General features: G+C 40.6%; 1 protein-coding gene across 2 annotated transcripts; it reads right to left on the bottom strand.

Moving 5' to 3' along the window:
- Positions 1-989: 989 nt before the first annotated feature.
- c1qtnf12 (C1q and TNF related 12) lies at positions 990-25,868 on the bottom strand. Of its 2 annotated transcripts, XM_086043740.1 has the most exons (8): positions 24,813-25,868; positions 10,211-10,315; positions 9,582-9,693; positions 9,295-9,482; positions 7,116-7,224; positions 6,367-6,460; positions 4,108-4,186; positions 990-2,505 (listed from the first exon to the last, which is right to left on the bottom strand). In XM_086043740.1, the coding sequence occupies exons 1-8, from the start codon at positions 24,987-24,989 to the stop codon at positions 2,407-2,409; spliced, it is 963 nt and encodes a 320-aa protein (XP_085899866.1). In that variant the 5' UTR covers positions 24,990-25,868; the 3' UTR covers positions 990-2,406. The 2 variants fall into 2 exon arrangements, with proteins under 2 accessions (XP_085899866.1, XP_085899874.1); XM_086043748.1 differs by lacking the exon at positions 10,211-10,315.
- Positions 25,869-26,374: the final 506 nt, after the last annotated feature.

The raw sequence follows: 26,374 nt of genomic DNA, 5'->3' as shown, positions 1-26,374 counted from the left end.
TCACTGGCGTCTGAGCAGGAGCTTGTCTGTCAGTTGGACATGTTGACGGACAGTCTCCACCCTCTTCTTTATTTTTAGTGCACTCTGAAATGACATGAAACTGAAGAGGAGTAAAAACATGCAAAGTGGGTCTCGCCTGAGCTGGCGCGACGTTCCTGTGGTTGGCGCTCAGGTCCAAAGTGTGTGCGCTTGGTGGATTGCTAACATGCACTTTTTACTGCATTTTGACTACATTAATGCCTGGCGGCTACAAGTCCTTTTTTCAAGGGGATAAAATACTCATATTAAACCTCACTGAGGTATAAGTGGAATAAAGCAATGGGACTGAAAAAGATTTAGAGTCGGAGAGGATGAGTGTTTAAAATTTGACTGAGCTTGATGCTACCAATATAGCAAACATTTCCTCCAGCATGAGGAACGCCGGAACAATGTAAAGGAATGCAACACAACAGCAAAATCAAACATTTCTGCCTTTACAAAGACACCATTACCTGAAATTGTGGCCCCCGCTGTAAGAGATGCCATACAGCCATTCAGTGAAGTATTTACAGTGCTTCACTTTTCACATTTTATGTTACAGCCATATTACATAAAGATACGTTTTTTTAACCGATACGATATGTCTCGATATAAGGCCTAATGATTCGACACAAAGCAATATATTGCTTTATATGAACGATACAGTTCGATATGATAAAGGAGATTTTGATACAATATTTTGATATTTGGCTGTAAATAGACTTGTACTAATTAAAGGCAACTCCAAATAAACAATGTTTTTCTTTCGTTCGATTTTATTTTAAAACCAATTCATCTTTTCTGATTCCAAAATGTAAAGAAAACAACAATGATATCAGAACAAGTTAGTTCTCTTAATATTCTAGCATAAACAGAACAGAACTAGTTCTCTTTTATACACTAACTTATCTTACCAGAATAAGTTGTTTTTTCTTATGCATTAAAGCAACAATGTAAGCAAACCCTTTTGATAAAGTGCTTCATATATCTGAACAATATTGAACTTTCTCTTTTGTGGAACAAATATATTTACACGTATGAAATGTATGTATATTTTCACATTAAAGTTAACCTGTTAAGCCAAAGGCTTACATATTCTTTTTCAAAACTATCAGCTTGTCTACATGGTCTGGCAGCAAGACACTTCTCAGCGTGCTCTCATTGGACCTCATTTACTAACCATGCGTATGCACCAATTTGTGCACGAAATGTGAATACGCAATAATAAGTAATTATTTGAGAATGAGGATACTTATGCTGAAGTTTTTTTTTATAAATAAGTCAGCAGCACCTTTTTGGTCTGTCACCTTACCTTGCACAGAAGGCGCTGTCCATTCATTCGGGTTTGTCGTGTTTATGTTCCATTTCATTCAGCATTTGCAAAGGCTATAAATTAATAATGGTTGATTAAAAATAACATGAAAGCTTGATGTTGGTACTTGTAAATGTTTCTTGAAACTTTGCTTGAACAGTTCGTGGGAGTTTTTGGAGTTCAAAATTTGTTACTCTAGTCTGTTCATACTTTCCATAGTGAAAGATGGAGAAGTTCCACTGTACTGTATCTAGCGTTTGTCCCAATGTGAACAGACAATTCTGTGAGGTCCAAACCGTGATAAACGCAAATGTATCATTGTTATTATTATCACAACTAAGTGACGAGGTCAGTTTAATCCAATTCAAACATGGTAGTGTCGTCACATGTGCTACAATAGAGTAAAAAGATATAATTTTATTGCTGCAAGAATCTAACAGTCAAATAGCACAAGTTTGTTACATTTTCTCAAACATAAATATTATAAAGTACAAACCTAAACATTTTTTTTGCAGTTATGATAAATTACAAATATATGTCAGGAATATAATAGAACAATCATTGATATACAGTATATGATGACACAAATGGGCCGGGTCAAATAAACATTACTGGGACATACAAGAGTGTTACCGTGACAACCGCAACCTTAAAACACAGTTCGATGTTGTCTCGTTGCCAAGTTATCATCAGTCATAATTAATATCAGTAAAACTTAAATTGTTGGGAAAATGGACTAAAGACACATTATGACATATATGCACAGAGACACTACTTGATGTTTGTTCTGTGTTCTACAGTATGTGGCGTAAAAGACTTACAGTACAAGCATGACAATGACATGTTGCATGTTCAGGTCATTTCACTGGGGAAGCAGCACGAGTTTGTCCAAGAAGCGGGGCGGTGAAATAGAAACCACAACTCACTTAAGCTCCGCCTCCTTCAACCCACACTTTAGCACACGGGATCGCATCAAAAGTCAGCTTGGACTCGCTCGAAATGTCGCCGTGCTATCGGGGTGGCCCTCGTGAGCGGTTCATTTGAGGAAAACGAAAGAAGACTCTCGCTATGTGACGCTACACGCCGAGGAGCACTCCCATGAAGTCGGAGCCATTCTGTATTGTGACGGAGGCCCCGGCGGCGTTGTCCACGAAGATGGAGGTGTACTGGCCGGCCTGCAAGAAGGCAACAAATTGTGTAATGCCCGAGTCCATACAGTCAACCTCCGTTTATTGCGTGTAGCAGAACCCAGCCACTAAAATTGAGAATCTGCTTGTGACAGTTTCGTCAAACTCGCAGATGGACGGCTGTTTAAAATCCGAGGTGGACAGGTCTACAGACGGGTACTATTTTCTTTCGCCCCAGAAAAAAATGACGGACGATGGAAGGGTACCCACGCTACTACGGATGATAAATAACAGACGCAAATTTTTTTGTAAAATGCCCAGCTCTGTTGAAAACGATGATAAAGCGTGGGGAACAAATTGTATTGGTCAGAAAATTGCAAATAGGAAGAAGATAGATTTACACAATAGTGAGCGAAGCTAATGGGGAATATGCCTATAAACACAATAGGGAGCAAAAGGGTTACATTTGTTGCTTCTTCAATCAATACAAGGACAATCTTGATTAAATAATCTTCCTGCACAAGGTAAAAAGAGAAAAAAAGCTGAAGACGTGTTTGGTAAGTCAGATTTTGTTTTCACTCCACTGTTATGGTTGAATGACGGTCGACCAAACGGCATTCATTGGAAATCTTGCCTAGGTGATGGATTTTGACAAGTTTTATTTGTCAATCAAGAATTATGTTGAACGTGGGGAATTGTTAATCAAAAGCAAAGCAAAAAGAAGCACACTACTTGGCTGGCAGAAATCAGCAGTTTTTCAGTTTGTTGTGCACACATTTGAGTAATTTCTCGCCCTTATGATCGAAATCAGCAAGCATCCGATTATCTCGAGTGATTTTCATGGTGGATGATCTGCTGCTCACAAAATGTCTGGGGCCAGTGACTGTAACAATTAAACCTTATTAATATTTCCGATTGCAAATTCTTTTGTGTGTGGTCAACACAGAGGTTAGTCAAGGCGTGATTGTGATGTAAAACGGAACGATACGATGCACTTAGGGTACAGTAGTACCATGGAACATCTGGGAGAACACCGCAACCCCGAAATGAAGTTTGAAGTGACACTTGGAAGTGTTTGTGGAAGACAAACCAACAAAATCGATCATCTTGATAATATTGGTGAAGCTATCAACCACATAAAGTAATGTTTTATTTGATTAAACTCCTGGGTTCCGATCCTGTGTAACATTGCGCTTAAAACTTGAGACAGCACAACATGCTACGCTTGCTATGTGTGTGTTTTTTTTTTTTTTAAGGGCCGCGGACCAGTGGTTGGGGACCGCTGATTTCAAGGATCTCTTACATTTGAAAAACAGGTTACGATGTTAAAATCCACACCATACTTGAAGAAGACGAATATAACATCAGCTATAAGAAAGATGAGCTACATCCAGAACTAACTCTGGCACAGCTTCCCTGAGCTACATTTTCCGGTTTAATGAGACGGCAGCCAAACAGGAGTTTAGAACAAGAGATATTTTCAGTTCCCAGTAAGAAGAATATTTCAACACTAACAATTAATCAGTTACGGTAATTGGTTTGTCCCATAGTCAAACAATGGAGTCAAATGCCCGTCCCTCCTGCAATCCCTGACGAAAAGAAAACACTAAATGAAGTAGAGCTCTAATTAAGGTACCACAGTTTACTCACCTGGAGCTCTAGGAGTCCCTGAACACTTACAGTGAAGATCCGACTGTTACTTTCCAAGCCAACAATCATCTCCAATGAGCTGCAAGACAAACATGATATTTTGATAACCGCGTACACCTTCACATTGGCATAAGGACACTTATTTGCATAAACGCCAGATTGGAGGGACACCGAGGGTCAGAAGCTTTCTGGAAACTTTGCATAGAAAGTTTTGCACGAGGATTTTCGATTTTGATTTTTAAACTTTCCCTTATGTTTGTGTAATGTCGAATAGAATGAACATATTCCTGTATTACCCAAGCAAGCCAAAAACATCACCTCAGTGGGAAGCACTGGCTTATGTTAAGTGGAAAATTCAACATTTTTATGGCAAATCAATCAAGTTTGTCTTCACATCCACTGCCATCGCAAAAATTCTTATTGCACATTCTCCGCATTTTGATCGCGGCGAGGCAGGAGGGGATGTGTGCAAGACTGTCTGGAGTGCTGGCTCGGAAAAATAAAGCTAAGCACTCTTTATTTGAACCCCAATTCCACTGAAGTTGGGAAATGTAAAACCCAAATGCAACAGAAAATATTTGAAAATCCTTTTCAACTTATATTAATTGATTACTCTACAAAGCCAGTTAACGTTATTTTGCAGTTATTTTTGTAGTTGTTTTGAAATGACATGCGCCTGCTCAGTGGCTGCTTGCTTTCCCCAATAGGAACCACTGAGCAAGAGCATGCCACAAGACAGAAAGGCCAATTCTTCTGCTCATGACTTCAGCAGCCTACCTGCACCTTAAAGGGAAAAAGCACTTGTGTAAATAAATGTACATATTCACGGCAGAGAAGACAAATGGTTTGAAAGAGGAATTAGGGAGGCCATCTCCGTCAAGGATGAGAAACTATCTCTAAACAGAGAGGGCTTACGAGTTAAGACAACACCTGTCTCCCACACATAATGCTATCCTGACATCCCTTCACAAGAGATTCCACAATTTAGCCTCAGACAAATAACAACAAACAAACACTGTCACTTTTGGTCTCCATGACCATTTTTACAACTGAATGGAATACTAACAAGGATGATTCTACCCAAAGGAATGTCGCTGGCAGGCAGAGGCAACTATTTTGCGTCAGAAATCCATTGTTGGGTAACACAATTCATCGCTACATCTACAAATGATAGTTAAAACTCTACATATCATGTAAAGCAAGAGCCATATATCAATAACATCCAGAAACACAGCTGCGTCTCTGGTCTGAGCTAATCTGAGATGGACTGACGCAAAGTGGGAAAGTGTGATGTGGTCTGAGGAGTCCACATTTCAAATTGTTTTTGGAAAGCATGCACGTCATGTCCTCCGGGCCAAAGAAGAAAAAAAACATCCAGACTGTTATCAGCACAACGTTTCAAACAAACAAGCAAACAAAAAACAGCAACTGTGACTATATAAATAAAGTTGTATTGTATATTTAAAAAAATCAAGTTTGTCAGCTTGAACTTTGAATATCTAGTCTTTGTAGTGTATTCAATTGAATAAAAATTTTAAAGGATTTGCAAATCCTCATGTTGGTTTAAATTATGTTTTATACAACATCTCAACTTCATTGGAATGGTATTATTTAGAATAGCCTATTAGAGATGGCAGAGACAGAATGCGTGACCGAGGGAATTTGCCGTGCATAAACGGATGCATGTGTAGCGGTCGCCGTGTTGTCGGGGACATCCATCAACGTCGGTTTCCTTGGCTGGAATAACCAAATTAAGTTAAAAAGAAGGAATTGGGCTCTCAAAACAAAGGTAAAAATGCAACACTCCATCACAAATAAGCCATGCTAGCAATGTAGCAACATGGCTAAGAATGGCTTAATTCACAAGTTGCTTGGTGTTTCAAAACGGCAAACCTCCCTTTTCACACGTTTGAATAAGGATAAGGATGTTTAAATGTTACTTGAATCATTTCCTGCGCATTTTGAAATGTTGCATTATGGCTACAGTTTTATTCCTGGAACAGTTTATTATGCATTATATGTTATCATTATTTCCTGACCTGGGCATTCCGTCCCAGGGAAGGACGCCCATTTTGTGGACAGTCGGACGAGAACTCCTTAAAAAAGGACGGACTGAGCAAGGATGGAGGTAGGTTTTTGTTCATCCCTCTAATCATCCCTAACAGGGTCAAGTCCCGGCCACATTTGGCCCCCAGACCGGACTTTGGACATCCCTGCCTTAGAGGATGCACTATAATAGCCATCGTGTGTAATACTTACGTGTATCTGTGGCAAAGTGACTCGATGCAGATTAATACACGGATATTGTCCCTGGCCTTCAGCTGGGTCTTGCTTCTTTTCACCTCACTGTGATCTGAAAAACGTCCACATTTGCTATTACCTCTAAAGCAACACCCTTGTATTTATAATCAGAAATTATAGCACTTTATAAAGTCACTTGTATTCTACGGTGGCTTGAAAAAAACAAAGTAGCATTATGAGCATTGCCTTGGTGATAACCAATTTAGCATTCTATATTAATTTATATGTGGACCACCAAGGAAACCTACACTTACATTAATGTGAGTTGTAGGCAGTAATGTACTAGCACAGAAATGATCTTTGTTTATTTCAAGACTTGATGTATAAACTCATACAAACATTTTTTTTAAATCCAGCATTAGCTGCTGCTCTTGTCTTTGCATCTTAAAATACACGTTTACTTTGGTGCCTTCAAAAATCAATTACCGGTACACATAGAGGGGAGGACTCTTGAAAGGAAGACACCATTTTAATGTTCAGTTATTAATTTATTTGTTAGTACATTATTATTATTATCATTATTATTATTATTATCCATTAACTTGGCTTTTTAATTTGTGGGCGCCTTTGTCATTTAGCAATAAATTTGATTTACCCGAGTGTCCCAAAATTTCAATTCCATTACATAAACCACTGCAAATGCAAAACAAATGCAAAAAAAAAAAAAAAAAAAAAACATCTTAAGTGGTTCATGCAATTTGATTTACCAATATGGACATTAGCAGAGAACTGGTAGATCCCTGTGATGGGGGCGGTGAATCTGCCAGTAGACTGGTCCATGCCTGACCCTCTCAAGAAGGCTCCCTTGGCTGGCGGCTAAAAACACAGTAAAGATCAGAGGCAGCATTTTTGAAATAGTGTCTCGATGAGGAAAAAATAATAATGCACAAAGTCAAGAAAGTTGTAATAACGCAGTGTTTTATTATGAAGTGATGTCACACTTCAAATATGCTGAAGCCAGTCCATTTCATTTGTAAAATACCTCTGTCTGTCTGTGCACCAAGTGTAGTATCACCAGAAACGGTGGGGGCAGGGTTAAGATTTTGAGTCAGTACTATAAAGTTTGGACTACAAAATTGATAGTACAAGTTTTTCCCACAGCTTTAAGTTTTGTGTCTTGATGATACTTTTGCAGGTTTTCTTGATTCCAGCCTATTTTTGTCATTTCTTGAACTTACCAAGGTGTTTATTGATCATTAATTTTTCCTTTCTTTTTGTTTTTAAGTTTTACCTGTTTCACATGCATTGAGGCTTTCTGAATGGAGCTCTGCTCAAGTGCACACCCTCGTCATGCTAAAGACAGAATACACTGTTTTTGTTGTGCATATTTGTGGCACTCGCAGTATTTTTGCTTCTGTGTTACTTTGTGCTGATTCCACTTGTTTTTTCCTGTTTCCTCTCGTATTTGTGTGTAACAGTCTCCGCTGTTTACAGGACACATGTTGTTATGTCCCCATTCTGATGTTTATGGTTACTTGAATCGTGAAAAGTTTTTGCAGTTGGTTTCAGACCACAACTGAACCGCTTCAGATATTGTGTGGAGGGGTTGATATGGTTAGCATCTGTATGTCGATCACTGACGAAGTAGAGGAAAACAAACTAGTATTTGATTCAAACGGACTAAAGGGTTTCACTGTGGGATCTTGTGTTTTTCAATTATCCGAGCATGTCACAACTCCACACGATTAGCCCCCAGCCTGTCTACCTCCGTCTATAAAGGTTCTGCTATGCTAGCCTCATCAACAGACTTCTTCCACTACAGCAAGCTGTTTCTTACAGTGTCTATTTCTGTCCTCTCCAAACTTTATTCCAAGTCACAGACAGAGTGTCTTTTGTGCGCCGTCCAGAGAGTGATGTGTGGAATTGAACTGATATTTTTGACTGGTTGGTCTTTGGGTGGAACTTCAGGCTTTACCAGTGCCAGTTACCACTGAGGGGAGGATGCCTCACACAAACTAAACAATGACTACCAAACACAAATCTCTCTCCACTATTGGCTTACCACTGAGAAGCAAATGGGTCAGAAAAACAGTTTGCAACCTCTTTAAAAAGGATTAGGACAATTCTTCAGATTGCGTCCACGTTTTCAAAGGGAATTCATTTGAAAAACAGTACCACAAATTCTTACGTCATCTGGAACCTCGAAATGTGGAATGTAGGTACCACTGTAAACCAAGGACTGGCTTGTAATTTTCTAACTGCTTTCTGTGATCCACCCACCAAATGGCTCCTTGACACACTTTAGGGTCCCGACTCATTAATTGAGATTGACTGATTTAGAGTCTTCAGTTAACCCAACATGCATGGGTTTTGGAATTTTAAGAAGTCGGACTACCTGGAGAGAGCCCATGTTAGCAAACATATTTTTTTCAAGAATATGTTCTATGCAAACCCACTAGTTGAAACAAGGCATTCTGATAAATATTGTGTTTGTGGAATTAAGAGTTAATCCAGCCCTTTTTAGCCATCTTTGGGGGCGGCCATTTTGTCACTTCTGTCGACTGAAAATGACATCACAGTGTCTCAAGGCCCAGGTAACGACCAATCATGGTTCAGCTTCATAAAACAGGCCAGCCGTGATTGGTCATTACCTGAGCCTTGAGCAGTTGAGCAGGCTAAAAAGGGCTGGATTTTGCTGCTTAACTCATATTTCACAAACGCATTATTAATCAGAATGACGTGTTTCAACTAGTGGGCCTGCTGGGAACATATTCTTGAAAACAATATGTTTGGGTTAATTTACCCTTTAAGGTGAGATCAGAACCAGAATCTCAGAACTGTGAAGCAGATGTGCTAACCACCCACTACACTGTGCAGCCCACAAAACGTTAGCAAGGACATTGCTTGAGTCACATGCAATGAGTAGGCTGAAAATTTGCCACATACTGTTTGAAAATTCTGGAGCTCCACCAAAGTCTTCTTGTCAACCACCATGGGTCCCTTGAGTTTGCAATGGAAAGCCTCATCTATCCGCCGGTAGGAGGTCATGCCCTCCTGTAGCGTAAGGAGAGCTACGGGCAGCTGGCTGGAAGCGGGTTGACGATCCACAGCCACGGCCCGTCTCTCTGTAGCTTCTGTTAGAAACGCAAGATCATCACAAACTCCAATTTAATATGATCATAATCCTACATGTTTTGTGACCTATACTGGCTGGACAACCAACATGCCTCTACCTTTTATCATCTCTTTGAACTCTTGGAGAAGAACTTCCTGGGTCACCTCAGCTCCAGGTGAGCCAGGTGGTCCTTGTGGGCCAGGAGGACCTGGAGGACCAGGTGGGCCTGGCTAGTGAAGGACAGAGACTAAATGTTAGCAGCTAACAAGGTCATTAAAGTCACACTTTGGAAAAGCAAATCCTGATGTGTCTCGTATATGTGGGCAGGACAGTGATAAGAAGAACAAGAGAAAGGTCACACGGTCAACGAAAAGGACAACAGCGGAGGGCAACTTTCTTTTTGACATGTGACTTTTTTATTACAAGAAGAAGACAACCTTTGGTAGCCTATTTGTCTTCTTCCCATTCTGGAAGTTACCACTCTGTCCACAAATCATCACACTGCATTGTGGCTTATTCCGCCTTTTGGGTGACCTACCACTGCCCTTGGTAGACCAATGACAGGATCCCAAAACGTGTTATGGAATGGATCAATAAATTCTTCTTTAAGTTTGATCTTAATCAGTCATTTAACATGAGCAGACATGAGCAAACAGATACAAATTTTACTGCTTGATCGGAAGGGGCCGTTTTTTTTAATTTTATTTTTTTAAACAGTACGACATTCTGTGCCATCTTCTGGGTTACCAGAGGTCTTTTCCGTTTGCGACATTTCGCTGGGAAGTTGCCAACTGGTCGTTTGACAAAGTCCATCCATGATCCCAATGGATCCACTCTCTGGTTATCAGACACCTGCAAAGAGAAGGTAAAATCACCTTGAGTTTGTAAAGAAGGAGGAACAGTTTAAAATAACCTTATAATGAGCCTACACAATCAGTAAAACACATTTGAAGAACTGTTTACTGTCCAAATCTGAGTAAACAATAAATAATAATAAATAAATAAAATGACCTTGCCATACTATTGTGAGTAGACTGTATAATCTTTGGTTCAAATGGAAACAATTAGTTGTAAACACAATCAAATTCATGTTTGTTAATATTTGCAAGTCTGGGTAAATAAATCTCATTTCTTAGAATAGTCAAACTTGATTCATAGCATTGCGGAAAAGTGCTCTCGATTTGCATTATTAGAGCTCGGGCTTTTCCTAACAGGAAAAACATTTTTCTTTTTTTTTTTAATAACCACCAGGCTTCAAAGTTAAATTTGAAACATGTGAAGAGCTATACACAATACAGTCTGTACAAAACAGAGCAAAACAAACATGTATCTTAGTATGGTAAATTGTGACTTACAGAGGTTAGGTATGCATTTCACAGCACGTTTTTGTCCTGATGGGCTTCGCTTTCATTTCATTGTTGACGGTTCTGACTACATGATGCAGTCGAATATTTGAGTAGCACTCAGAGATATAAATTATATTTAAATATAGATTTTTAAATATAAATGTAGATTTATAATTTAAGTGATATTTTGTATACGATAATATGCTTATTGGAAAAAATGAAATGCAGCTTTGTGGTTGATCATTTTAAGTTAGGCCAATGCGCTTTTAAAAACAGTCAATTACTGTATTCCTCACTTTGTCCCTCCAGATATTTCACGTGGGTGCCATGTCAAATCCTATTTTCCCAAACAGCCTCAGACAAATGTAAACAAAGTGAATGATGTCTTAGCATGTGGAATGTTCCTTGAGCAAGAAAAAAAAAAAAAAAAAGTTGTAATGCATGTAAGAGTGGTGGACTGGCCGCACTTGTTTATAATAACATAAGAAGACATTGGAATAGTACATACTGTTCATATGGTTTAATATTACTTTTCAATGTGTGTACTTATCTGAAACAACTCAACAACTAAATTACTGCACGGCCTCCTTTAGCCAGAAATGAAATGTTCCAAGATATCTGGACACAACATTTTCATGCACGACACTGTGCATTTTGATTTATGTCAAACGAGAGCCTGTGAATTCCAGTCGCATTAATGTTAAGCAGCCTTGGACCAAACGTCAAAGGCTTGCAGTCGAGATAGATGAGGAGATAAAGACGAGCCACGAAAGGTGAGTCGTCTGAAATGGAATTTGTTTAGGTTTGGCAGCAGGACGCAGATCACTTATCTGCAAAACCAACACAACATTTTTTTTTCACTGTACAAGACCTGCCTCTTGTTCCACTGCAATAAAAAAAGTGGCTTCTTGTTTGCCTTCTCAATGTGCTGGAATCAAAACACTTTTTTTCCCCTCAAATATTTGGAGTTTGTCTTCAGTCTGACAGCAGACTAAATAAACAAGTTAACATGTTGGATTTTCGTCTGTTTTTGTTGTGCTTGTGAGGCTGGGAAACACACAAAAGCAATGAAAATGAGAACTTATGAGACTACTTTTCCGGCCCCCAATACAGTTTCCATAAGACAGAGCCTCGTGGTAATTTTCCACTGAGAGTTTTTAAGAATAAGTACAGTTTTAAAGGCATATTGTGGGCGTGTGTGTCTGTGTTTAGTAGTTTGACACTTTTTTGCCAGTCCGTCTTCCGTCCCCATCCCTTATTCATAAAAATAATCGTCCTCCGACTCCATCCGTCCTCATCCTTTTAAAGAGATTCCGTCCTTGCGTCCGCCCCCACCCACCCAAAAAAATAATTCTGTGCATGACGCCGTGGGATGGATGCTAACGGCAGAGGTTTATTTAAAGCTCATTAGCTGGCTAATTTACTATTCAAATCCGCTTACCTTACGGGCACCCACTTCCGGGTTTACGGTTTTGACGAACCGCTTGCCAGCACACGTTTTATGTGTGTAAGGAGTGAGCAAGTCGAGAGTTGTAATGTAACTGCTTTATTTAACAGCGGTCATTGTCTACGTGTCAATGCAGCGGACGTGAGAGAGGTTAGTCTCTGAACGGATGGGCGGAGACGCACGGTCCAGGAAGTGCTTCCATTGGTCAGTCCTTCAGGTTGCTGATTGGCTGGCTGGTTTCCCCTCCTCTTCTGGAGGGCTGACTGGAACACCATCAGTCCATGTGTGGAGAGACAAATCGCGCAGGAGCAGTTTCGGCGCTGCTACATGTGAATGTTCAAAATGGTCGGAGGGACGGACCGTTCCGCCCCTGGGACGAAATTCACAGCTCTGGTAGCCAACAGTCTCTGTTCACATGAGAACTGTAAAACTAGAAAATAGATTTCTCTTTTGTCCTTAACAGCAGGAGGAGGATTATTATGTTAACGTCACTGGTTAGCTTGGCAACCAAATATTGTCAAGCAGATTGCAGGAAGTCAGCAAAATATATTTCTCTCGCCAAGCAGCCATCATGGTAAAGGCTCTAGGTCGTTATTATTAAGTGCCATAGCAACACTATTCATGAGCTTTAAGAGTAAATACTTCAGTGACTTTGTCCAAAGGGTGCTTAAAATGTTCTACAGTAATGAGAGTTTGTCACCTCAACCCACACGCCAACAGACGCCAACAACCTTTTAGTGCTGTAAATTGGTAAGTAATCACTGTGAAATTAACCAATAACTCAAAGCTATGTTATTACAAATCTTTGTTTTCACATCATTGATAAAATTAAAGTTTAGGTTAGCTAAATTGTAATAGTTGTCATTGGTTAAATTATTTTAACAAGTCTGTCAAATACCACTTGCTGTTTCATTCCTATTGTTTTTTTTTTTTTTAGTTAATACAAGTTCATTGATTTTAACTTAGTCCCTGTAAGAAATAATTTCTATTTATATTTGATTTAACATTTCCTTTGGCAAATTTTTTTTTTCAATGTCTTAAATGTTTACCTTTCAATTTTATAAATCCTCAAGAGAAAAAAAATGTAATTAATTAGTTTATATTCTAGAAATGTTAGCTGAGGGTACAGTACTATATATTACTATTTTATTATTATTATTAGTCATGTGTTTATGTCATAGAGCAGACATGTGAGTCATTATAGCACTGGCTTTGCCTGCATAATAAAGACAGCATATCATTAACAGGTATTCACCCATACTGAGCTTGTTATTTTCTTAAAACACGCGTACGCACATGCACACACACAATGGTAATTAAATTATTGAAATTTTACCCCTCAAGGACTTTCTGTGCTCAAGGATGAATGCCAATAGCCAAGGTAGTCATTACCTTTATTTATGATCTGAACACCACTGTAATTATTGTATAAATAATTTAATTCCCATTTTAAAGAATGATGCACTCGTTCCATTATAATGTTTCTTCTTATTCATAGTTGTGAACTGTTCCAGCACAATGGAATGCTCTGATGGCTTGATCATCTTCAAAGAAAGATACATTTAACAAGGGAACAAGGGAGCACATGTCTTACAGGCTGTTTACATAAGAACATTTTCAACTAATTTTTAAAAAAACTGCCATTTCCATTTGTTTACACGACATGCACAATTGGTGTATCTTGGTATTAGAAAATCAAAGGCAGCACAATATTGTGATAATATAGGAATGCAAATTAGAAACCCACATACATGTAAACATAGGAAATTCAAAATATGTTTTTTATTAAAATTGTGAGGATAAGCTATTGTTTGTGCACGTGTGTTTTGTTTTGTTACATGGTGACAATGGCAGCTGTGGCTAAAGGCACACCAGAAATTGGTGAGCCCTATTTTCCTGCCCGATATATATCTAGAGCAAAACGCAAACCTAACAGTGCACATTTTCATAGAAATTGGTGTTTGCGCCGTTGTGGGAATCATTACAGCTGACTTGCTTTCAAGACTATGGAACCGTCTCTTCTCATTCCCTTTAGCCCTGGAGAGGCTTAAATGGCGGAAGCATAAACTGACTCACTGGAGTGCATGCAGGAGATCGCCATGTGCAAAATAAACTGCAAGAAGATCTCCACTGGCGGATGATGTAAAGCTGGCTGCTGTGTAGTGAGCACTTGGCGATCAACCAGTGATTGTGCGTCCGTGTGTGACTGAACGCCCACCCATCCCCTTACACACTCATAGCTGTGCTGCGGTCAGAGTGGTGACTTTAAAAATATAATAAAGACGATAAGGATAATAACAATAACATTGCCTTGAATGAATTGATTTCTTCAATGATTTACAAGGTTTGATGCACTCTGTTGTCATATTTATGAATGACATCCACCACACATGTCCACGGAGATCAGAATCTGTCTGCCTACACAACGATGAAATCCACCAAAGTGGCACTACACCACCAGCGCCACAACGTAGACCTGTTATCAGCTGGTTTAAAGTTTAGTCTACTTTCAGCCACCAAATTGTCAAGTGTGCCAGGGGCGGGTAAAAGAAAACACCTACCAAATTCCCAAACATGGTAAACCAGACGAAAATCACGATGCACCAGATTTTATACCCAAGCGTATGTGGGCTGTCAACAAAAATAGAGCCCATCAAGTCACAATCATCTTTACTGGCCAACATTATGCAAATGACGATGCTGCAATAACAAATACAGTAAAAGCAACACAACAATAGTGTGCAAAACGATGGCAGTGCGTCACATTGAACTTACGAGTCAACAGGTTGCTTTAATGGAAAGGGGAAAAAAGCTTGTCGGAATGTCAGGTGGTTTAGGTGTGCAGTGTTTTGTCGTGCTGACCAGAGGGCGCCAGTTGGAAAAGGTGGTGTCCAGTTGAGGATGAGTTCAAGAGAATTTTGATTGCCAACTTCTTTGTTCTCGTAGTGAGCAAGACATGAAGAGTGGAAAGACGGCCAACGAGTCTTTTTATGCAATTCTAACTGTACGGTGATTGGTCTGATATTTTTAAGTGGGGGCTGAGCATGCCGACAGCTGAAAAAGAACACCGGGGCCCCATTTTTGATCACTACCGATGCATGAGTGCCTAAATGGCCTCGTCAGTCAACAGCCCAAACTGAGAGAACGTGTCCAGAAGTCGGTCTCAAGATGAGAGGCTTAAAATCTGCTCGACAGCGTTTACCCTGCTAAGTGGGGCTCCGGGCCATGCCACAGATACACTCGTTTGGATCTGACAAGAGCAAATTTGGGGCCATTTACAAAACACAGTTTTTAAATGAAAACAGATGAAAATTGTGACGTTTGGCCGTTTGCTTACATGACAACAGCAGAACAGAACAAACATTGACAGAGGTTGCCTGTGCAAACAGAGGATCTCTCTCTCTCTCTCTCTCTCTCTCTCTCTCTATCTATCTATCTATCTATCCATCCATGCATCCATCCATCCATCCACCTATCTACCTATCGAATCAGTAGTGTATGACAGCGTTTCAAAGCGACGTGAAAGGATTTCAGTATATTTTATGCATGAATTTCAGTATGTTGCGTGAGTGCATTTCCGTGTGCTGTGTGAGTTCATTTGACTTACCTCTATGCAAGCCATTTCAGTTGTGTGTGTGAGAGGTGTTTATATATTTTGGAACGGAACACCTTTACTTTGGTATTTCAAAATAAAACATGTTGGCCGTCCCTACAACCATGAAGTAGCCTAAAGTCCGTTTGTCACTGAGCGGTGAAGGTCTGCGAGTGTTTGCGAAGGTAGCAAATGTTGATTTGATTTCATCAAGGATGCAAACAGTCACAAAGACTTGAACGAACCCTGACGAAAAATCGACATTCGCAAACCTACGCTGCTCAGTGGGATATGGGCTTAACTCAAGCAGGAGCATAACTTGGTAACATACTGTATAGTAGGGCTGTTTGATTTTGCCTAACAAGAAAATCCCGATTATTTTCTCTCAAACCCGATTTTACGATTACAATTTCTTTGTAAAATAAAAAAAAATAAAAATGGAGTATTTTGAATGTCTTTAATTTAAACTTAATTTTTCTTTCTTTGAACTCAAAATGCCAGTCAATTTAACTTAATACACACAGAACAATCCATTGGGATTAACAGCATTTTACTTACACAATGGATTTCAGATCTGTTCTTAATTAAACCAATAATGAAAGAAAAAAGTGTATATACCATCTGAAATGAAATCATCAACTTGAGAGAGGGTAGACAGTCAAGTCTGTAAACCAAACAGTCTGTCAGCAAGTCGTTTTGCCAACCAGCTAGTGACTAGCCTGTCACTTTTCTCCCTGGTCTCACTTAAACATAAATCAATGATTAGTGCAAAACTGTCACTCAATAATACAATGTACTGTCAAGCTTAAGTACGGACGCATAGTCCGGCTGGACCAGAGGCCCGTTGTAGAGGAGTAAGAAAAAAGGGACGCCTTTCAGACGTTGAGTTACTTGCTCACGGGTTGTATTGTACATGCGGGGCACACACTACACTACAGATCAATATATTTATTAACTAAATGCTCACTTGCCTGAGCAAATAGCAGAATCGCCGGTAGCCATGGATGTTGTTGTTGTTTCGGACTGCACGCTCGTGGGAGGAAGCGGAAATGCAGAGGAAACTACGGTGGCTTCGATACACCAAAAATAACAAAATCAAACGTGCCGATTTGAACGTTTTGAAAATCATTTTATCCACAAAATTCGGTTACGGTTCAAAATCGTTTAATCGAGCAGCCCTACTGTATAGTATATCCATAATGTCTGATACTTGTTCATTATTGCCTTACAATAATGATTGTGTTCATTCAGTTAAGATGCACGCTTTTGATTTGCAACTTGCTTTAAATCTGTAGAATATGATTTGGAAGCCATGTGGTATTCCGAAGCCATGTGACGGACGCTTCTTGCCACGTCTTGCCACAAGGTAATAATACAACACCCAGAGTGGAATTGTAATTTTTTTTCTGTTCCGAGTTGCCAAATATGCCTGTGGGGCAAAAGTGCAAATGGACGACATGTGTTTACTCCTAGGCACAAGACAGAGAGTTTCAACACCACGGCTTAACAACACCATATCTCCATGTTTTGCAATGTATTCCCCCAGTGTACCTAATTAGGTAGCCATGTGTTGTACACATTCTGACACACATAACTAAGAGTTTTAAGTGTATATTTGATGCCCATGGTCTCCTGGCCAAAGGAAGGTTAAAGTTTTACGCTAATGTACAATTTTAACATTATATTATGCTCCGTGACCATCCAGAGGCAAACGGCAGAGTGACGTCAATACGTAGCCAGAGTGTCCTCATGAATGGCTCAATGAATGAATGCAATGGAACTAAATGAATGTAACAGCCGTAATTACTGTTATCATTAACAGGACTCTTGCATTATTGATTCTGATCCCCCAAAAAAATTATCGGCTCTGTGTGAATAATCCTTCTGCATATACGTGTTAAAGGTTAGTATGTCGATTTGCTGCTTGGGGCGAAACGGCTCATAAATGGGAAAATATGGCTGAGTGCTACTAAAATACAAAAAGTACTCTGGGACTCCTTCTCAAGCATCTTTTGTATTTTTCCATGATTTTTTTCTCAATTTTACAAGTGCTCAAGCACAACTTTACAAGTGCTCAAGCACAAGTTGGCGGACAGCGGCAGAGAGCTGTGTTTTGTTGCTGTTTGAAAAAAGTTGTTGCACAGGCAATTTTAAGGCTGGATAGACAGCATGATGAAGGGCCTTATAATCCTCTTGTTATTTTCCTTGCCTGTGCTGCTCCCTGTGCAGTCATCCATGCATGGCTGGATAGGGATCACAGTGCGGCCTTCACAACCTGAGAGGAAGGGATCCCGAGGCGGTGCAGGATAAGAGTGTCTTGCTAACCTGGGTGTATCCAATTTGCTGACATGAGCCAAATTATCTTCTAGAGATTACCTGTCGTGAATGTTTATGACTATTGTTTCTGTCCAAAATAAAATAATGTATAGTATAAGTTCTAAAGTCATACGCCCCTGAAGTTGTGCAACTTGAAATTCCACCCATATTTTCAGGAAAACTACACCTCTAAAAACATAACTTCAACATCGATCAACGTCAGCATACCGCATAAGAGTTCCGTTCAGCAAGCACAGGTATACAATAGAAATGACAATATAACGAATGAACACTTGGCTTGATTTTTTTTTTATGTATATAGTAACAACAGTTTTTATTTATTAAATTCACATTTTAGCAGTATACTGCAATTTCTTCTCTATAAGCAAAGCTTATAGAAAAAAGAAAAAAAAGATAAACTCTGCTGTAGTGTAATTTTCAAAACATTTATTATGCAGACCTCAAAAGTCAAAACCAAAACTCAGGACTCTATTGTAAAAAATTTTTTTTATAAATATAATATTTCTGCTATTATCAATATCATATGCAATTATATTAATATACTTTTAAGCTTATAGGCCACTCCTTCTGGCTGTCGTACACCGTAGCATAAAGCTGGTGCTTGGCCAAAACCTCATAAATCACATTTTGGTGAATTTTATATTTTTTCAAAACTCTATACTATTGGTCATCCCACATGCATTGGTGTTATTTTTACACATTACTGACCAATCTGAAGTGTTGAAAATGGCTTGCTCTCATTCACGATGCAATGATAATGGTTGAACAAACTTGCCAATTTTGGGATCTCCTGAAAAGTTACTATTTTGGGGGTACAAGGTAGCTCGCGATATTTTAATTCATTTCTGGTTCCACTTTTGTTTACCAGTATGATTTTCTCTCCAAAGTCCAGACACGTAATAATTTGCCTGCTATTTTGCTGTTCTAAGATGGCTATTTTCCGCTTTAACGCGGTTCCACCCAGACATCTGTGAAAACTCTACTGGATCACCAAAGATCTTAATTCAGGTGTTAAACACGTTAGCCGTGTCAATCTCAGGTTATTTTAGCGATTAGCATGGCTTCTTTGTCTTTTCTTGTCATCCTTTAGTGAGAATGAAACTTGGAGGCAATAATTAGGAGCGACTCAGCAACATGTTTAGGTGCACTAGTAGTCAGCCAAAGCTCGTTTCTAGCTAGCTGCTGCGATGTAAGTAGCACCGAGCTTCCCTCGACCTCTGACTACCCACAGCAGGTGACGTGACCCTAGCGAAGTTTTTCTAGGACCGTCTTAGTGTTTTTGCTATTCAATGTGTTTTGTTGAGGCATACAATTTTAATGTTGCCTCTCAAACAGCGATTTAAAACCGCTCGAGCCTTGAACCATCTGTAAGTATTGAACAAGAGGAGTGTCCATTGTAGAGGTCGATCCAAAATGTCACCAAGACATCGCCAGGGATGTGAGAGAGGAAACAAAAGCCTCACCTTTGGCTAAATCCATCCATTTATCAACACGCCGGTGTGATGTTTGACTTGACTCCCCCAATTACAGACACTGCAGATTCCTTGGAGCGCTCAACAATGACAGATTGCCCTCATCTTTTGTTTGGAGCGTAATAAGGCTTACATTCTCTTAAGAGTTTAAATTGGGACAGGGAGACGGTTCAGGCAGCGTTACATTTTGTTAAAAACGTTTAACAAGTCCACATCTTGTGATTACAGTACTCTCAAATGAAAAATGATCTGAGGTTTGCCCACAGAAAGCAGCCCACACGCAGGATTGGTCATCTTGAAAAAGTGTTTCCAGTTGGCATGAGGTGGGGAAAAAAATGTAAATGTGGAGTGTAAATGTTTGGCTCGTTTGACAACACACATTTCACGCCAGGACACACTTTTCCTTGCCATGTGTCGAGCGATAAACTTACTAAATAAGCAGTCTGAGTTGTTTCACAGGACACACTTTTGCCACTGAAAGCAGAAACGCGTGGCTAGCGCAACAACGAGCTAACATTTTGTAGTGTACGTGAAGCTGGAAGTTCAGATTCTCATCAGAAGTGACGGTATGGCAAAACACTTTTCTGGCATTAAACTGCATTTTTAGGAGGGCGTTTATATGACAACCATCTAGTAACAACTGCAAAGTGTTTTGAAACGTTTCTGAGACAGATGACAGAGTTGTCACAACTATGTTTGTTCACAAGTTGCAAAAGCGAGTAAAAACAAAACACAATGTCACTTTGTAAAGAAACATGACACACATACACACCGAACAACAGCTTGTCCTGCTGGGTATTTTGAATAGATTTCATCAGTGTATGAGTGGGTTTAAACTATGACGTATATAACTTGTCAATCTGTTTGACACATTAGCAATGTGGTGGTCTGCTATTGCTGTGGTGGTGAAAGACTTGTGCAGGAGTATACTCCACACTGCAATGGTTTTGAGCATTTCAATGTCAGTGTTTTCAAACTTTCCACTTCGGGACGTTAAAAATGGTGATAAGTTAAAAAAAAAAAAATCTTTAGATTATGTAGCGTCTACTCTGATTGTGGGAGATGCAAACAATGTTACTGGGAAGGGACACGGTGGGGGGATTTTTAGGGGAGCTAATCCTTACCAAGGTGTTGTCTTTCAGGATCCATTCTAATGGGTTTTACACAGCAGGTTGTCCCACTTTCCAGGGCTGCACCGCCCCCCCGATTGGATGTCCCAGACACAGCGGAGTCAGACCGGGTCTTTGAATGACAGAATCAATTGACTGGGAAGAACACTGCCACGGTTCTCAAAATATCCGCCCACCTAACGTTCACAGGAATTACATCATGGCACTGGGCCTACTATGGTGAACCTCTGGTAAGGTAGGTGGGCGTTGGGAAGGCATTTGTGAAAACAACGAGACACCCCCGCACCCTGTGGGATGGGACAGAGGAGTGGAATTCGAGCGGGTTATAATCTCGTCAGACTTAAGAGTTGACACAAGGTCATTCTTCATTGGTTCTGCTTTTACAGGGTGGCCCAAGCCAAATAAACAGCAGCGGACCACAACCACCTACATGGTGTTTTATAGATACAAAAGAGAACTCACTGCTTGTTTCCAGATTCCAAAGGTAGGGGCCAAAAGGAAAGAAAGCCGGTATATAGGACAGTAAGCCTTGTATGCCAACATAATGGGTGGGCTGAAAGTGAACAGCCTATCCTGATGGCAAACCCTCACAAATATTCATCACCAGTCATAAAAAAAAAAAAAACAATAAACAAACACCCCACATTCATTGCTGAGGTGCCCTTGAGCAAGGCACCAAACTACCACTGGTGCTGGAAAGCTGATCACTGCTGCAACATGGTTACTACTGGCCGGCTGGCCTCTGAATGCCTCAGGAGTTGGACAAAGTGGCTGGGGTAATGGAAGTCTGAGCTTCCATCTCAAAGCTGCTGCCCCCTCGATCCGACATAAAAGAACTCTGTGATTCTGTTAGCTGCTAATTCAACCACCTTACAATATTGCCAACTAAATTCAGCAGACAAATCTATCGTTTAGCAAGTTTGGATGGTGCCAGACAATATGTCACAAAAAAGTGGCCAATGAGGTTTTCACTACGCATATTGCAACACTCTTTTTCAGAATGCTATAAATCCAATTTCCGATCCAATTCAATTATTCTCCCAAAAATTATATTCATTCATCCAGAGGTGTGAATGATAAAATTAATAAATCTGTCAAAATATATTGTGTGTGTATGAGCCCCATGTTTTGCTTTGCAAATTTTTTGTGTTTGATTGTTTGACCTGAGCCGAATTGGGCGTGGTGGCCAGACAGGTTAAATTTGGGGTTTCCAAATTTTCGACGAGCATGTCTTGTACTTTGGCATTTTCTGTTGTGGATTTTGGTTAAGTATGATTTAATGGATTAAATACAAATTATTGTTACTTTATTCTGATGAGCATTCTGTTGTTCTCTATTTTTCACCGAGCACAAAATTGAACTAAAATCAGTTATGAAAAGTGTTGTGGACAAAGTGGTAGTGGGCAAGTCCCTACAGTGTGTTTATAAACAAATCTGTGCTATATAAAGCGCACACTGTATCATTTTCTTGCTTAACAATTGTGAACACAGTTAGTCCTCCCTCGGTCAATGCAGAACGGTGTGAAGGGCTTGATTACTTTGCCTGCTGTTGAAAAAAGCCTTTTAATTTTGCTCCTCACATTTTTGCAGTCTTTTTAGGTTGTTCAAGAAATGTTTCAATACCATATCATCAAGCTTTGATTCCTCTGACATCAAAGCTTCCAGCAACGTCTCCTGACGTGAATTTACTGTTGGTGATCATGTCCATAGCGGCCAAACTGCAGGTTGACCTCCTTCAGCACTTTATCCGAGGCGAACGATTATCAACTGCATGTCGTCTGGCTGCAGCGACTTCCTAACTTTTTTTAGGGAGCCTTCAACCAGCGTAATGATCAGCTTGTTCACCAGGCTTTCCGGTGACAGTTTGGTCCCATTTGACGCTGAGGGATGGTCTCCAGAAATTGCTGATTCGCACTCCTCGTCCTATGAAATCATGGTTTTAAGTTCTTGCTGTGAGGTTCCAATAGTTGTATCGAGCATGTCGATATCATTCAATGTACCACATACTTCATCATCAGTGGCCTACCACTTCCTTGGCTTCATCTCCATCCAGAGGAGCATCTGCTGCGAGAACTTCCCGACAGAATCTTCCACAATGTTAAACAAAACATCTCTGTGCAATATTTTGTGCTTCCTCTGCCTGTGTGTTTGGTTGCCTATGAACTCAAAAGCGCAGGTCCCCTGAATTTTGTTGATATAGTCATGGATTTTATCCATCAGCTTTTTTGAAAACATTGTGATCTCATCACTGAGGCTTTTGTGGCTTTTGGTGACTTTTGTTCTTGCCATCACAAATTTACTACACAGATCTTCAACATTATTCTGGATTCTCTCAAAATTCGTTTTAGGAGGGCAGCCTAAAAGCTCAGGGATGGAGCCTGGCAGGGACACAACAGGATGAAGTGTACCAATACCAGCAGAGGCACCCTGAAGACTCACCATAGACTCTGCCCAACTAAATCAGCCATCAGCTGCTCAAATTCCATTTTCGAAAACCTGACAAGCTATTTTTGCGGGGAAAGACTTGGCGGTTGATTGGCTGTACACTTGATGCCAAAAAAAAAGTCAATGTCTTTTGAATCAAACTTAGATGACTTGGGCTTCTGCTATTATTGTCCATAGCTGAGGCATAGTAAAGGTCATCAATAATAGTTGTGATGTCAGATACTGTGCCATTAACATCTGGGTGGGACTTTGGTCGATAACGTGCAGGTTTGGCGTGCTTGGATTCAGGCCATCTGCGAAGGATTTCAGTTACTACCTCAGTTGCCTCGTCCACGCTGATATCTGATTTTAGGCTAAAGGATGACATTTGAATTGGTAGCTCCTCAATCTCTATCGAGTGGGCACGGTCATGAGGCTCGTGGACTGACAGCTGACGCCAGCACTGTCCAAGACACCGAGTTGTCAACTTAACGCTAGCCAGATAAGTCCACAATGGACCACAAGAAAGACGTAGCATCTGGTTAAGCACTTTTGAGATTGGCAAAAGTGCAGGGAATGTAGATGAGCGGTACCGGCGGCTGAGCGCCTACGTCGATGGTTGAAGCCAAATTATGGTTTGTTTACCTTTTGGGAAATCTCGTCTGATAACCGTGAGTCTAAACTGCTGGGGTAGTCGCACGCCTGCACCGGGATGCTAAGTGTTGAAGCAAATGCACTATTTTTTGTGCTTTCCAGGAGCTATCCCATCAACCTCTGTATCGCCAACCAACTAGTGGAGTTTTCAGGGCATCGGTGGAAAGCTTTTGGGTCATCTCTGTGCACTTGTCCGCCAGTGTTGCACCCGTGCCAGAGTCAGAATCACCCGTAGCTAGCAGGCACACTGGATTGGCAAGATTTCGGCAAAAATATTTCGACATAATCGGGAGTCCCCTGTTCCGCTGCAAAGTGTGTTTACATTTTTCTGAATATAGATAAACCTTTAAATGATAGCCGCCATCACCCGTGAAACCACACTGAGGACTTTGAGTCTCTCTTTATGACAAAACTCAATGTACCTTATAATGTCGCTCCACTCTTCTTTTTCTGGGCGAGATGACATCGGCAGAGCTTGAAAGACTAACCTTGACCGCCAAGTGATCATGAAATATCATGGTCATGCCTCATAAACAAAACCCAACAAAAAAAAACAAACCCTCATTACCTTTGTTTTAGAACTAGTTTCCGAAGAAGCATATAATTCCTGTCTGACATTCAAACACCTTATTTGTCTCCAGAGTGGTTGGAGGACGTTCACACTAGACTTCACACTAATTGATGCTCTGATCAGCCCTTCAGCAGTACACATTCCTGGCATACCCGTGGAAGTCATCCATTAAGAATTTCACACATTTCGATGCGGCCTGCTGAGGTTTGACCTAAGAGGTCACACCTGTCCCCTACTACCGTTCAGATTTTCCGCTTTGGGACTGCAAAACGGTGATAAACCTGTTCACGTCACTTATCACACCATCTGTTACTAAAAAGCAACAGTAAAATGGTACAATTAATCATACATTGATTTTAAGTGATTCAGTCACTACCTTGGTAATTCCAGACTCTTCTTCGCTGTTCGACAGAGTCACGTTGTAGGTCTCTGTGTGTTGCAGTGGCGTCTCCTTCAGCTTCTTCCTCTCTTTTTTAGCTTCCACTCCATCCAAGAAGCAGTAAGTCCAACATATGCAAATTGCCACAACCAGGGGAGCAGTCCCACACCACATCTCCACAAAATTTCACCAGGATCCGGATGGAGACGGAATACTCTTGAGGAAGCGCCTAGTCAAGGATGCTCACCAGCTCCCGACGTCCCGAATGATGAGAAGGAGCCAAAAAGAATGCAGCAACTCCAAGAGACAGTCACACTGACTACTGCAGCTGAGCCCCCCACCCCCCTAACCCCACTTCGGCCACTTGGTGCAGGCTTACTCAACTATGAAATGTTTCAAGCAGAATGCTCCGAGGGAATGACACATGGGCTCAGATCTGACAGCAAATAAACCCATTAGTGAGATTTTTCACGCTTTCTGCTCTGTTGGGGGGTGAGCTGAAAGATGGGAGGTAGGGGGCAAGGGGGTGTACCAGAAGAAGCAGCAGCAGAGAGGAGGGGTGTCAAAAACTTGAGGGTTTGCAGCGGCTGCTTCTTGTCACTCTCACTGTGCAGTGGATCCGGTAAAGTGATGCGGTAATGGCCAAAAGTCGAAGGTCAGCCAAAGTCGGGGGGGGGCGTTGGGAAAAAGATGTTGTTGCTGTCTTTTAATGTGTCCCCTCATGGGACAATTGGACACAATAGTGGGAGGTCCAGTCTTCCAAATCTCTTCCCAGCGGTTGCTCTTGAATATTCCTTAATCCTATCACAGGGTCGAACTGCGATCTTTCTACCGCATGACACTCAGGTGCTGTGGTGGTTCGCTGAAGGTCGTCTCGCCCCCAGCAAACTCACATCTGTTTGACATCAGACGCCAGGAATGAGTTTTGCTGTTGGTCTCTGTATATCCATGTTTTCCCCTGTTCACTTTCTGAGCGTTCAGAAGGGAGTACGGTGGAGTTTTTATCATGAGCTATCCTCCCACCCCTCTCCTTCTCCACTGTTGGCAAACCCACAAGCCGGCCCAGGTCTGTTCTATCTCACCTGAAGCACAATATGTTCAATGACAACAACTCGTTTATGCATGAGAAGTGTGTTCAGACGTGTGGATCTCTAAAACCCTACGCTCAGATCCAAGTTGCCTTAAGCAGATTCATCTAATCTTATCTTTAATAAATCTAAATGCGCTAAATGGCAATTTTGACAATTAAAAAAGAAAATCTTAACTAGTCATCTGGTAATTATTGCAATGGGCGCAAAGTATTTTGGCACTTTGTGCAAATAAAAGAAAACTCATTTCATTTGCATAACCTGTCAAAATACTTCCCTCTCGAATCCGATTCGAGTAAGAAATTTTATACATTTTAGTAGTGTGCCACCCAGCGGGAAAAGCGGAAAGTAGAAGAGTCGCCATAGAGGTTACATGAATACCGCCTGGAGCATAACATTCCACGTCGATAGCGCGGCCATATTCGATGTGACAAAGTGGAGTGATAAATGCCCGCAGCCACGTATGTGCCG

This window comes from Filicampus tigris, chromosome 1, assembly GCF_054856515.1.
Source record: "Filicampus tigris isolate MCC_2025a chromosome 1, RoL_Ftig_1.0, whole genome shotgun sequence".
Taxonomy (NCBI): Eukaryota; Metazoa; Chordata; class Actinopteri; order Syngnathiformes; family Syngnathidae; genus Filicampus; species Filicampus tigris.
Note: the sequence above shows the minus strand (reverse complement) of the source record. Positions and strands in the feature narration are given on the sequence as shown.

Bases quoted from the DNA above. Each gene is read 5' to 3' on its own strand.
- c1qtnf12 (XM_086043740.1), bottom strand. From the start codon at position 24,989: ATGTGGTGTGGGACTGCTCCCCTGGTTGTGGCAATTTGCATATGTTGG. The intron at 9,694-10,210 runs GTAACCCAGAAG...GTCCTTCACTAG, and splicing joins GCAAACGGAAAAGACCTCTG to CCAGGCCCACCTGGTCCTCC. The intron at 2,506-4,107 runs GTGAGTAAACTG...GCCTTCTTGCAG, and splicing joins AGGGACTCCTAGAGCTCCAG to GCCGGCCAGTACACCTCCAT.